This window comes from Nicotiana sylvestris, chromosome 4, assembly GCF_000393655.2.
Source record: "Nicotiana sylvestris chromosome 4, ASM39365v2, whole genome shotgun sequence".
NCBI classification, from domain to species: Eukaryota; Viridiplantae; Streptophyta; class Magnoliopsida; order Solanales; family Solanaceae; genus Nicotiana; species Nicotiana sylvestris.
The window spans coordinates 114,314,484-114,329,543 of NC_091060.1; the positions used below are offsets into that span (position 1 = coordinate 114,314,484).

At 39.0% G+C, this 15,060-nt stretch overlaps 1 protein-coding gene across 1 annotated transcript; it reads right to left on the reverse strand.

The window, feature by feature from the left end:
• Nucleotides 1–9,407: 9,407 nt before the first annotated feature.
• On the reverse strand, nt 9,408–9,833 carry LOC138890030 (uncharacterized mitochondrial protein AtMg00860-like). The gene has a single exon (XM_070173381.1). It carries the CDS (start codon nt 9,831–9,833, stop codon nt 9,408–9,410), a length of 426 nt encoding a protein of 141 aa, XP_070029482.1.
• Between the last annotated feature and the right edge of the window lie 5,227 nt (nt 9,834–15,060).

Here is a 15,060-nt window from a genome sequence, read left to right on the forward strand (position 1 = left end):
AATGTAACTATTTATATTGGGGGAAAATTAGAAAATACAAAACAAAAAATGATTCGGCCGGATTGACTAATAAATACGATTGGGCCAACATCTAACTATCTATTAATAGGCCCAAGTAACTAGAGATCAGGTAACTTCAATACCCCCTCCCCCTCCCCCCAAACCCCAAGTGGGAGAGTGATAGTACTCCCAACTTGCCAAGCAATAACCTGTGATGTCCACATGTCAAACACTTAGTAAAAATATCAGTAGGTTGAGAAGATTTAGAAACATGATGTAGGGATACAAGGTCATGGTTCGACTGAAATGACAATCAACCTCTATATATTTCTCGCGCTCATGAAAAATAGGATTTATTGCAGTGTGAAGCATAGTCAAATTAACACAATATACAGGAATTGAAGTTGACAGATGTAACCCCAAGTCTACCAACAAACACACCAACCATGCAAGTTCAGCCACTAATTTACTCATGGCTCAATATTCAGCCTCAGTAGAAGACAAGGATACCACAACCTTTCTTGATAATTAAATCCCTCCTAATGAGATACAGAAATTAGAAACTGATCGGCGAAAGTCAGGGCAACATGCTCAATCGTTGTCACAACAAGCTTGAACCGAGAAGTCAGAGGAATTATTGAGAAAAACTCCAATATCAGGTGTACCTTCAGATACCTTAAAATTTGCAAACTGACTCACGTGTTGTATAGCAAAACATAAATCCAATCTAATATGAGTGAGAAAATTTAATTTTTCAACCAAACTTATATAGGATTCCGGCTTGGGCAGTAGTTCTTCAACATCAGACTTTAGTTTGGCACATAGCTCAAGCGGAGAAGTTACAGCAGAAGAAGAAAAACAACCATATTCAGTGATTAAATCATAAATAAACTTCTTCTGATGAAGAAGTACCCAAGATGTAGCATATAAGAATTCAACACCCAAAAGAATATTTAAGTAACCCTAAGTTTGTGATTTTAAATTGGTCATGCAAGAACATCTTTAGTGTAGTAATTTCTTGAGAATCGTCCCTAGTAAGAATAATATTGTCTACATAGACAATAAGAAATACAGTAGATGAATCCTCTTAATGAACATGGAGTACTTGATCTCATCCAAGTCACACCTTTATTTAAGGTTATGAAACGGTCGATACGATAATAATACTCAATAAGGAGTTGGGGTCGATTTTTCATAGGGAGCTATGAATGAGATTTAAGGGTATATATTATAGTGTATGAGCTTGAATTGTCTCAAATTGCTCTTCCACAAACTTGGATTGTTTCTAGGTCTAATTTAAACTAAGATTACAAACTAAGAATTGAAACTATGAAATCATTTTTTTGTTGTTGAGGTCTAGGGCTATGACCTTCACCTAGTTGTTTTTTTAACGGGTTGTAAACTTTGAAGCTTGTTTTATTGGTTAAGATGTATTATAGCTATCAACACTTGAGTACCCACTCAATATCTCTAGGTCAGAAAGTGATTTTGCCCAATTTGATTTTCTCAAGTGTAAATGGGTATTAAACAAAACAGTTGATACAAAGCTCAAGTCGGGTTTTACTATCTCTAGGTTCAACCCTTTAATTGGGACTATCAATCTCTTGATTACACAATTTCTTGTTAGTCAAGCTTTCCTAGACTAAGTCTCTCTTTCTTAAGTAGAGACCAAGTCAAATAGGCATGAACTAATGTTTGCAACCATTAATTCTACAATTAAAAGCAAGAACACATCTAAATAATAAATACCTAACCATAAACAAGCAATAAATCAAACACCCATTAAGATTACACTCTAGGGTTGAGTCACAACCCTAATGAAAATCTAGCTACTCGTGCTTAAGATAAAAGAAATAGAAGAAGAAATGATAATTAAACTTATATTAATAATTAAAATGATGAAATCAATATTCAAAAAGCTCAAAATAACAAAAACTACTGAAGAGAGTAAAGAAAATCGTCTACTGTAGCTGTTGATGTCAAAATTTAACCTAAGAAAGTGAAACTCTTCTATTTATACAATGCTGAAATTTTCGGACAAAAATGCCCTTTTGGAGGTTCTGTGGTCGCACAATTCCATGTGCGGTCCGCACTTTTCTTCAGCCTGACAGGATTGGAAACTTGTGGCCGCATTATTCTAAAATGTGGCCGCACTTCTCTCTTTCCGCGGTCTGCACATTGCTCTTCTGCGGATCGCACAAATGTGACTGCGACCGCGTAGCTATTCTTTTGCGGCCACACAATAATTGTGCTTCTGTTGAACTTGGGAGGCAGGTTCTCTGAACTTTTGCTCTTGCCCAATTTTTGCGGCCGCACATGTCATGTGCGGACCCGCACTTTGCACATGTCTCTGCTATGAGTTTCTTCACAATCTGTGGCCGCAGATGATAATCTGCGGTCCACACTTTGAGCTTATGTGTCTGTTTTTGTCCTTGAGTTTAGATCATTCCTTTTTGAGTTGGATTTTATCTTGGCTCAGTTTCCAATATTTCTGCAATTAAGCATATTTCATAAGTTTTTGGGAACACAATTAAACGCTTTTGGACTAAAATGAAAGCTAAAAAATGCTAATAAGTAGTTAAAATTCCCACTTATCAACTCTCCCAAAACTTAAGCTTTTGCTTGTCCTCAAGCAAATAAGGTAATTTCCACCTCCACAAGTTAAGAGCTATTCCAGCTAATCACAGATGCATCAATCACACATCAATTGGGACCAACAGTTACCCACAACACTTATAAATTATCAACAAGGCAACGAGTTAAACATTTAAGCACCTATAGTTTTAATGCGACACTTGAACATCAAGAGTTGACTTTATTCATCAAGGAAGCTCGCTCTTTTATGTAGGTCATTGTGGATCCCAAACTCCTCCTCCTCTACTCTCCTTTAGCATATCTCGCTTAAGAATGTAGCACTCAATTCAAAGATTTGTGAAAGATTCGCTCATCTCTCTCAAAATAATGTCGCAAGTATGACTCTAAGTACCATAGGTTTGCCCCTCATGTAGATCACCACTAATGTAAGCTTACTCGGCTTGAAATCACGTAGGGCCTTTTCGTAATGTAATGAAGGCTTTTGGACTAAGGTTGGATATGTTATGATAGAACGGGTTCATCTTTCCTTAAGCACTCCATTTTCTCTTATCGACTCATGTTTTGCCAACTCTTTGAGGCATTTCCTTTTCCTTAGGGGAACTAGAGAGACTTAACATCACTCTTTCTTGATCATGATATTCATTTTCTCCTTTTTTGCTTTCTCCATGCTTTGCATCATTACTTTTCTTTGAATCCCTTCAACTTTTCAACTTATTCACTTTCTTTTTGCATTTTTCTTTTTGTTCTTTCTTTCTTTTTCTTGCTTTTCCTTCTCTTCATTTCTTTTCTCTTTTTTTACCTAAATACCTTTTTCAAATTCCCCGTCTCTTCCCCGAACTTATAATTTTAAGCAAGTATTTCACAAGAGTATTAAGGAAAGCTCGGGTGCCAAGAGAGGATCACAACAAAAAGGGTAAAGACTTGTAACATGATTATCAAATGCGAAAGGTTTTGGGCTCAAATGGGTTGACTAGGGATAACAACATTGGTGTGCCATGGCAAATTTCAAGCGGGTTTAGGAGAGCCTACAATCACTTCTCAAGCCAAGCAAAACTTAAAATTTTGCCTCGAAACACATTCGAGGCAAGTTTTAGACCATTTGCACGGGTACTTTGACTTGCAACAAAAATATCTCACCTCTCACACAACTGGATTGTTAAAGAGGATAGAGTCAAGGGACCACAACGACCATATTCAAAATTGAAAATCACTATGGTTTGACTAAGCCACTTGATGATTGCTTAAGTTAACACAAGAGTTAGAAGGTCACTAACTAGAGCTGTTTCTTTCCAAAAAACTTGTTTTTAATTATAAGCACCTAGTTAAGTGTGTTGGTACCAAATGAAGCATGTTTGACTCTTCGAGCCTGACTCAATTAGGTCTTTTTATTTATTATTACTACCATTCTTACCTAAACACTAGAAACTGACTCAATCCCTAAAGAAGGTTGTCACGCCATCCAACGTTGGGCAGAGTCAGCTGGTTCACACAAAAACTACCTTTGAAAAGAACCGTGACATTAAGAAAACCAAAGGCTTATTGTCCACTCAAACATAAAAATAAGCTACTAGATTAAACAAGAAGCTACTAATTTAAACATTGACTAATAAGAAAATAAAATAAAGACACTATAAAACAAACTACTAAAGCATAATGAATATACATAATAAGAGAGGAAAAGAGAGAATATATACATCAATGAAGAGAGAGGGGAGAGAATATATACACGATAAAGAGAAAGAAGGGGAAAAAATTGTCAGTTGTTACAAACCAAATGTCTAGAAATCATCCAAATAGCAAATAAACTCCACCCCCCAGAATAAGAATAAGCATTGTTCCCAATGCTTAACAAAATAGAAATAAAGAGGGATAAGAGTGATGAGGACTCCCTATGTAGCCTTGGACATCTCCATGTCATAGCAGTGTCACCGTCCTCAGTCTCCTCTAACTGGATCTCATCATCCTCGGCTCTGGGAGTAACTGGGTGGGTGAAGATTTGGCGCACCGCCTAAGCAGTGTCGACAGCCAGGTCTGGCTCCTCAGACTGGCCAGCTGGTTCCACTGAAGCTGATGGTGCTCCTGGATCTACTTGGTGCTGCTAGATCTGTTTCCATCAGCATATCAAATGGAAGATCACCAGCTGCTGCTATCCTGGTCACCTCTCTCCTCAGCGTGCCAACTGATTTCTTGGATGCCTGGGTTTTCTTCATATTCTTTATCTGCTTCCCAAGCTCCTCAATCACTGCTCCATATGCTACCAATGTGTTCATGATGGTGGTCTAGTTCTCCAAAATCTTCTTGATTGTATCCTCCACTATCAGAGGAATCTAGGGTGTCAGAGTGGATGGCTGTGCTGCAAAAGCACTCGATATGTCAGACAGCTTTGTAGTGGCTATTTGCATCCAGTTGTTGAGGCTCGCTAGAGTCTGGGAGACTCGCAACATAGATAGTGGATGAGTGGGCATAGGTACTAGCATCAAAGCCAAGGTGGAAAACACTAATGCTGAAGGATTTAAAGAAGGAGGTGGAGGCATAACTGCTGCATTGACAGAAGGTACTGTTACAGTGGAAGGCATATCTGCTGACTCTGCTCCTACCACTTAAGGCTCATCAGACTGGCCTACGCTAGTAATCGGCTGACCCTTTTTCTTCGGGTTCCTCGGGTCCATCAGAGAACACCAAGAGAAAGGCTTCTTTGGACGAACATTTATGTCAAAATCCGTCGGCTCCAACACTGCATCCGTAAAGTACTCAGTGATAGTGTTGGGATACGGGTAGGAGGTGTCACCTTGCCTGGCGACCACAGACATGTTGGCCGACTTCACAACACCCACATTGATTGGGTACCCGACCATGATAGTGGCAACTTGCACTGCTCGCTGAATAGGAAGATTTGTTTAATTATGGCACGGGTCTCGTCTGCTGCATACAAAAGTTTGTCATCCCTTTGCCTCGAAGTTCAGGGTGTTCCTGTGAATAGGAACCACTATTGTGATCCATGGTGGTGGTGGCCCTGGGGCTGCAAGAATCTCAGCTAGCCATGGGCGAGCTGCATCCCATAGTATTGCACCGGTTTAACATCCTCTATTCCCAAGCAGGTGTTCAAGGTGTTTTGGTCAAATCTCACCTTCAGGTTCCTAACTTTTGTTACCTTGGTCCCTTTCTTTATATGCGCCACATTGGCGTAAAATTTCCGGACCAGGTACTCCTTGGCATCTACCACACTTTGAGTGAACCACGTCGTCCCCTTTTGCTCCCGGAATTGTCTCAACACCGTCGAGTTGTAGTTGTCAAGGTCTTTCAAGAACTACTGAAGCTCAAAACGCACCGGCCACCACTCTCGGAAGCTAGTGAAGGCAGCTAGACTGATGAATCTATCTTCCTAAATCTCTTTCTTCTTCGACCTCTCAAGGCAGGCAACTCTGCTATCACCCCTTCGACTATCATCTAGGATATCATCCACATCGATTGTAGTAGTTGGTGCATCGGGGGCAGGTGTAGATGAGGGCTCTGAAGCTTGGCTCTCGCTTTTCGAACCCTCGGAATTGCTCTTAGAGGTAAAAGGCTCATCTCGGAATTGAAATCTCCACTGAAGCTACTGAGACTGTGATTGAATAGTAGTCTGCTCTTGTACTAAGTCACCTTCAGATGCTTTCCTAGATGGTACATAAGAGCTTGATTCATCTAGCTCTGCATCTCTACCCCAGCCGACTGTCGCCTTTTTGGATATAACTTTTTGAAGGGCGAGGGGTAAGGTACTCTTGCCTCGACCTCGGGAAGGTTCACCCCTCCCCTTTAATGTATCACCACGACCACATGATCTAACAATTTTCTACAACAAACAACAATAGGAGTCAGTTCTAGTTCAAGTGAAAATAAACAGAAAGTTAAAGAACAAAACATGTTGCAGGGTGGGGAAGTGCGATCCGCACAATTGCAAGTGCGGTCGTAGGTTAGGTTGTGTGGACCGCACAATTTGAAAGTGCAATCTCAAAGATGAAACTACGGTCTGCATGGTTTTGAGTGCGACCACAGAATTGAAGTGCGGTCCACACATTTCTGAGTGCTGTCGCAGAATGGATACTTTAAAATGACTACTCTCTCAAGACAAAGATATGCCTGATCTGTGGCCGCACATACTTTTCCGCGGCCACGATGAAATTTTTGCGGTCCGCACAACTTTGCCTCACAAAATGCCCTAAATTATACTTCTACGGACCATACAATTCCTTGTGTGGCCACACATTTCAAAATGAAATCGGGCAGAGTCCTTTAGGTTGTTGATTTAAGCACAAATTAGACACGGTAGTAGCAATTAAACATGATAATTCAAATACCCACTCACCAAAAAAAGCAAGTAGGAGTTAACCTAACACAATTTAAACCTACATGGATATGAAATCGACAAATGGTCTAAAATAACTAACAAATTATAAACTAAACTAAGAAAATTGAAGAATCTTATAAGAGATTTGAACATACCAGTGATGATGAATTGCTAAGGAATGACTGCAGATGCGTATTTAGGTGGTAGATAATTGAATCAAATGTGTGCAAAATTTTAGCCCTTTTTGATTGCTTAGAGAACGAAAAGTTTGAACAATAGCCTTAGGGTTACTATTTATACTTAATGAGTCTGGCTAAGGAATCAAGAGATGAGTGCGGCCGCAGAATTCCTTCTACAATCTGCACTCTGTTACCTGGTGTTCCAATTCCTTTTGATAATCTGTGGTCCGTAGATTTAGCTGTGCGGTCGCATATTGTGGTGCCGACCGCAGATTTCATGGTGAGGCCGCACTTTGGCTGTTTCTATGACAAACAAACTTCATAGAGTTTGCATTTTCTGATCTCAAGTTGTGTGGTCCGCACAAGAATTGTGCGGCCGCAGTTGTCTTGTGCTGTAGCGTTCAAACTTTTTGCGATCCGCACTTTTTCCATACCAAGCCAATTTTTCTGAGCACATTTCCTGTAAAGCACACTCATTCTTGCAACACACTTCAAATCCAGTTAGCACAAAATAAGACCTATCTAAAGAAGAAGAATAGAAAAAGAAAAAGAAACACGGGTTGCCTCCCATGAAGCGCTTGATTTAATGTCGCGACACGACGCAAATTACCATCACTTGAAATGAATTACCACCACGACGTGGCCATCACCAACTTTTCCCAAATAATGCTATATCCGTTGACCATTGACTCTAAACACCTCATCATTTTTAATCTTCAAGTCCAATGCGCTAAATGGTGTCACACCCACTACCTCAAACGGGCCACTCCATTTAGACTTTAACTTTCCAGGAAACATCCGCAGCCGAAAATTAAACAACAACACAAGATCACCCTGTTTAAACTCTTTGTTCCAAATATACTTGTCATGAATATATTTCATTTTCTCTTTATATAAGGATGAATTTATGTATGCATGGTACCGAAACTTATCCAACTCATTCAAATGTGCCACCCTTAAGTTGGCGGTGACATTCCACTCAAGATTCAACTTTTTTAAGGCCCACATGGCTTTATGTTCAAGTTCCACAGGAAGATGACAAGCTTTTCTGAACACCAATCGGTACGGAGACATTTCGCTAGGCGTTTTGTAAGCCATCCTATAGGCCCATAAAGCATCATTAAGTTTCTTGGACCAATCCATCTGGTTAGCATTCACTGTATTGGACAAAATACTCTTTATCTCCCGATTGGAGACTTCCACTTGACTGCTTGCTTGTGGATGATAGGTACTGGTGACTTTTTGAGTGACACCATACTTGGTGAGTAAAGTATCGAAAGCTTTGTTGCAAAAATGCAACCCCCATCGCTTATGATAGCCCGCAAAGTACCAAACCTTGTGAAATATTCTTCTTCAAAAATGTCACCACACTTCTCGATTCATGGTTGGGTAGAGCAACGACCTCAATCCATTTGGATGCATAATCAACTGCGACCAAGATGTAGGTGTTTCCACAAGAACTCACAAAAGGACCTATGAAGTCAATACCCCACACATCGAAAATATCAATCTCCAAAATGGTAGTGAGGGGCATTTCATTTTTCTTTGAGATTCCACCGGCCTTTTGATATTCATCACAATGCTTGACTAGATCACTAACGTCCTTGTAAAGAGTGGGCCAATAGAAACCGCAACTTAGCACTTTGGCCGCCGTTCTTGCTCCACCATGGTGACCACTATATGGCGAAGAATGACAAGCCCCAAGAATTTCACATGGTTCCTCCTCTGGTACGCATCTTCTAATCACTCCACCTGTACAAATTCAGAAAAGGTATGTTCATCCCAATAGCAGTCTTGACAATCCAGCTTGAGCTTCTTCCTTTGGTTTGAAGAGAACTCATTCGAGATGATACGACTTACAAGAAAATTTGCTAGATCCACGAACCATGGAACCTCTTTCATTGAAATAGCCAAGAGTTTCTCATTGAGAAAGGAGGCATTGATTTCAAGGCCATCATGCGGCCTCCTCTCCTCCTTCAAATGAGACAAGTGGTCCGCCACTTGGTTTTCACTTCCATCTCGATCTTGGATGTCTATATCAAACTCTTGCAAAAAAAGCACCCATCTCATCAACTGGGATTTGGAATCTTTTTTGCTCATAAGATAACGAAGTGCCACATGATATGTATGGACAATCACTTTTTCACCCATCAAGTACGGGCGGAACTTCTCAATAGCAAACACAATGGCACAAATATCTTTCTCCGTAACAGTGTAGTTGACTTGGGCACTATTCATGGTCTTACTTTCATAATAGACCGAATGAAAACTCTTGTTGATGCATTGCCCCAAAATAGATACTACTTCTACATCACTTGCATCACACATGAGCTCAAAAGGAACACTGCAATTTGGAGCGGTGATAATGGAGTAGTAGTCAACTTGAACTTTAGCAATTCAAAGGTTCTCATGCAATCATCATTGAAGTGGAACTTAGCATCTTTCTTCCAAAGTTTGCACAATGGCTTCACCAATTTAGAGAAATCCTTGATGAAACGCCGATAAAATCCCGCATGGCCTAAGAAACTCTGCACGCCTTTCATCGATATTGGAGGTGAAAGTTTAGAAATTACCTCAATCTTTGCCTTGTCGACTTCAATGCCATTCTTTGAGATCTTATGGCCAAAGACAATGCCTTCCTCGACCATGAAATGACATTTCTCCCAATTGAGTACCAAGTTTGTTTCTTCACATCTTGCCAACACTTTAACCATGTCGGTGATGATCGCCATCGTACACCTTTGAAAAGTCATCGGTGCATTGCACGACCCAAATGACATCCGCGAGAAGGCGAAAGTACCATAAGGACATGTAAAAGTAGTTTTCTCTTGATCCTCCGGAGCAATAAGAATTTAGTTGTAGCCGGAATACCCATCAAGGAAAAAATAGAAAGCACGACCAGCCAATCTATCAAGCATTTGATCTAGGAAGGGAAGCGGAAAATGGTCCTTCGTTGTGACTTTGTTGAGCTTACGATAGTCCATACACACTCTCCACCCGACCACCGTTCTTGTAGGAATCAACTCGTTCTTATTATTGCACCATCATGCCACCTTTTTTGGGACACATCGAATCGGAGAAGTCCACGAGCTATCCAAAATGGGGTAGACAACCCCGACATCCAACCACTTGATGATATCCTTTTTGACAACCTCTTGCATGTCTTCATTGAGTCTCCTTTGATGTTCAATAGATGGTTTGGCACCTTCCTCAAAGTTATACAAAAGGCGGGGATTATCCCCCGAATATCCACCAATGTCCATCCAATAGCCTTCTTCCTCTTTTGTAGCACCGCCAATGTAGAGTCTACCTGCACATTAGTCAAACAAGAGGAAAGAATAACCGCTAAAGTAGAAGAAGGGCCAAGAAATTCATACCGAAGATGTGGAGGCAATGGCTTCAACTCAAAGATGGGAGGCTCCTCAATTGAAGGCTTTGTTAGAGGAATTGTCCAATTTTCAAGATCCAAGGACAATTTGCGGGGCTCATAAGTATATGACCCCATTCCTTGCAAAGAGTTCACACATTCCACGAAGCCCTCCATCACTTCATCATCAAAGTTGAGCATGATGACCTCTAATGTATCATCAACATTCATCACATCACTTGTTTCATCCACAATCACATCGGTCACCAAGTCCACGAAAGAGCACACCTCATTGCTATGTATCATGAGCCCGCTCTGTATCATGTTAAAACTGGTGATATCAAGAAGAAATCGGAGAAGATTGAGATTAGGGCTTGACTAGTCGGGCATGTTGCAGAGAGAAAAATTGAGATAATTTTCTTTTTGTCAATACTGAATACAAAATATTTGAACGTAACTATTATAGTGGGGCGAAATTGGAAAATACAAAACAAAGAAAAAATAATTGGGTCATATTGATAATAAATACATATAGACCAACATCTAACTGTCTATTAACATGCCCAAGTAACTAGAGATCAGATAACTCCAACAGCTTTTAGGGAAAACATAAGAATTTTTGAGTAGTAGAAATTATTTTTCCAAAGTTGAAAAAGTAATTATTTCAGAAAGCACATTTGAAACCTTGAAAAAAAATACAAATTGCTACTCTTATATTGATAAAAGGGCTTTCAAATTGATTAACCAAATAAAATTTGTTGCTCTTCAAAATTACTTTTTTGAAAAGTACTTGTAAAAAAAATATTTTTCAAAATAAGCACATTTTGAAAGTTAGAATCAAATAGGCTAAAGAGATGGAGTAATATTACTAGAGCGAGCTTGTGAGCGAACCAAATGATGTAGGTGCACAAGAATACTTTGCTCCACAAGCATTTTCTCCGATATAAGAAGTGTATAAGAAACAGGTGAAGCTAACAGGACTTCGTTGACATACCAACTTAAATAATGAGGTTATTTGCATAATTTCACGTGAAACACTTGTTTTGTATGGTCCATGTTAAAATTACTTCGTTGCCTTTTTAGTGTACATACATTCTTACCCTTTGAAGGCCCATGTGCAGCATTGATTATGTGTCACGACCCAAAATTTCAACTTCGAGGTCGTGACACTTTCTGGGCAAATCGACGTGAAATAAGTAATTAATCAATTTTAATAATTAAAAATAAATAATGATATTCAACGAGAAATAAATGCTGAATTTAACACAATGCTAACCTAAACCACGCGATAATAGCTACTCCCAAAAATTTAGAGTCACGAGTACACGAGTAACTAGAAGTCTACAAACATAGTCTGAAATAAATACAACTGTCGAAAGAGATAAACAATAAAAGTGGGAAATGAAAGAGGACTTCAAGGTCTGCAAACGCTAGCAGATCTACCTCGAGTTTCCGTATGAAAGTGATCCAAGATGACGCACCTCAAGCACCACTGAGACCAATATCAGTATCTGCACAATAATTACAGAAGTGTAGTATGAGTACAACCGATCCAATGTACTCCGTAAGTATCGAGCCTAACCTCGACGAGGTAGTGACAGGGCTCTGACAATACACCTACGTAAATAAACTTGTACAAGTGTATATAAAGCGGCAAAATAATAGAAGAATGCTAAAACACTAACTGGGAGGGGACATGCGAAAGGAAAAAATATCATAAAATCGGCAAGTATGAAATTATGAAATAACACCTTCTGAATTAAGCAATAATATAACTAGGTAAATCACCAAAACCGTAAATCAAATAAAATAATGATATGAAAATGGTACGGCATTACTCTTCGTCCATTTACTCTTGTGCTCACCATGTAATAGCATGAATATAATGGCACAACATCACCCTTCGTGCTTTTACTCTCAAACCTCACAATATATGATAATGAATGCAAATTAGGCACGACAACACCCTTCGTGCTTTTCTCTCTTCCTCACCAAGCAATAATATGAACCCGAATAATAAAATAAAGGCAGAGAATAACTTCACTTCAAATATGGTGCCATAATATCAAAATTCAACTTCCAAAATATTCAATATCTTTAAAATAAACAATAATTACAAAGCGATTAATTAAAAGAAGTAATAATCTAACATAAGCATGGATAACATAATTAACGAAACAATATAACACAAAGAAATTATTTTCACCCGCATGCTTTAACCCAATGACAACGCATAGGTAGTTGTCATCTCACATATATATTGTCCCACACATAAAACACGTGGCAAATAGACCAACAAATCCTAATCCCTCAAGTCAAGATTAACCACAACACTTACCTCACTCCGCAACCAAAATCAATGCTCAACCGTGACTTTTTCTCTAAAATTAGCCTCCAAACCAATCAAATCTAACCAGATATATTTCAAATAATTCAAAATAAGCTTTAGAAACTGCCCATTAATGAAAGAAGTTCAGTTTTAATCATTTTGGAAAAGTCAACAAAAAATTAACCCGGGGCCAGCTTGGTCAAAATCCGAGGTTCGTACCAAAACCAGATTGCCCATTTATCCCCGAGCCCGGTTATGTGATTTATTTCAAATCCGACCTTAATTTAAGGTCTAAATTTCGATTTTACAAAAATCTCCAATTCTACCCAAATTCCTAATTTCTACCATGGATGATGTTGAATTCTTATGAAAAGTAATGGATAATTGAAAGAAAATGGATTAGATTCACTTAGGAATGAATTGGGGAAGATAAGTATCTTAGAAAATTACCTCTAGAGTGTTTAGGGTAGAGAAATGGTGTAAAACGAGCTAAGTTCCGATTTTCTCCTCTTTTATCCAGTTGCAAATGTCGCAATTGTGAAGTCATGTCACAAATACGAGACAAGGGTCGCAAATGCGAACCCTATCAAGGACGTCCAGAAGTTGAAAATGCGGCGTTTAGATCGCAAATGCGAACACTCCACCATCACAAATGTGGCCGGAAACTTCGCAATTGCGAAGCAGACTCAACTGGCATGTGATCGCAAATGCGACCACTTCATTCGCAAAAGCGAACAACCCCATTTCGCAAAAGTGAACAAAATTCTCGCAAACACGAGATTCACCCAATCTAGCCCATGCTCGCAAATGCGAACAATTCTTCGCAAAAGCGAGGCTCGCCATTGCCAGCCAGACCTTGCAAATGCAAGATCTGCAATCAAGCACCAGAACTGCTATTGCACCAACAATCTTCACACTAACCAAACTCATCCAAAATTCATTTGAAACTCTCCTCGGCTCCAAACCATATATGCGCACAAATGTAATAATATCATACAAATTCACTCGCGTGATCAAAATACCAAAATAATACCTAAAACTAGGAATCAGACATTAAAATGCATGAAATTTTCAAAGAAATTCAATAAATTTCAAATTCACTACCGAGCGTCCGAATCCTATCAAATCAACTCCGTCTTGCACCAACTTTTGCAGACAAGTTTTAAATAGTAAAATGAACCTATACCAAGTGCCAAAACTGAAATCCAAACTCGGTAGCCATAAAGTCAACTTATGGTCAAACTTCATAAATTTTTAAACCTTTAAATTACTAGTTTTCAACAAAGCACGTCAAATCAAGTTAGGGACTTCCGAATTTATATTCGGGCATACACCCAAATCCAAAATTACGATACAGGCCCACCGGGATCGTCAAAATACCGATCCGAGGTCCTTTACACGAAATGTTGACCGTAGTCATCTCAAATAATTTTTAAATCTAAAATTTATGTTTTCTTCAATTTTTCACATAAAAGCATTTCGGAAAAAGACACGAACTGTGCACACAAATCGAGAAAAACTAAATAAAGCTAATCGACGTCTGGAAATATGAAAATAAGGGCTAGAACTCAAAATGACCTATCGGATCATCACATTATAGTGGCCCACTGAATTTTTTATTCGGCATCTGCTCTTCTTTTAGACGTTATGCTACTGACTTTGATGATGTCATTGTCGTGTATACAATAACAACAACAACAACAATAACAACCCAGTATAATTCCACTAGTGGGGTCTGGGGAGGGTAGTGTATACGCAGACCATACCCCTACCCTGGGGTAGAGAGGCTGTTTCCAATAGACCCTCGACATCTTTCCCTCCAAGAACTCCCCACCTTGCTTTTGGGGTTACTCGAACTCACAACCTATTGGTTGGAAGTGGATGGTACTTACCACTAGAGCAACCCACCTTGTCATGTATAAGTACAATATTTAATTAATATATGAAATTTATTAACTTTTCAGTTTAAACACGGCTTATTAATGAATAAATTAATGTTTTAATGCAAAATAATTCAAATAAAAATCAAGTAAACTTGAATAAAAATAATTTGGTTCTACCTCTTTGTATGCCTAAAAAATTTGAAACTAAATTAAGTCACAACTTCTAATTAAAGGACAAAATCTTAACACTACCAAAATAATGATTGGATAAATTTTGTTACTAAGGCACAAAGTTATGCAGCATAATTTTTTCCAATAGTGACCTCCTTGGCATCACCGTGCTGAACTGTGCCCTTAAGGCCAAGTAGATGGGGGTCATC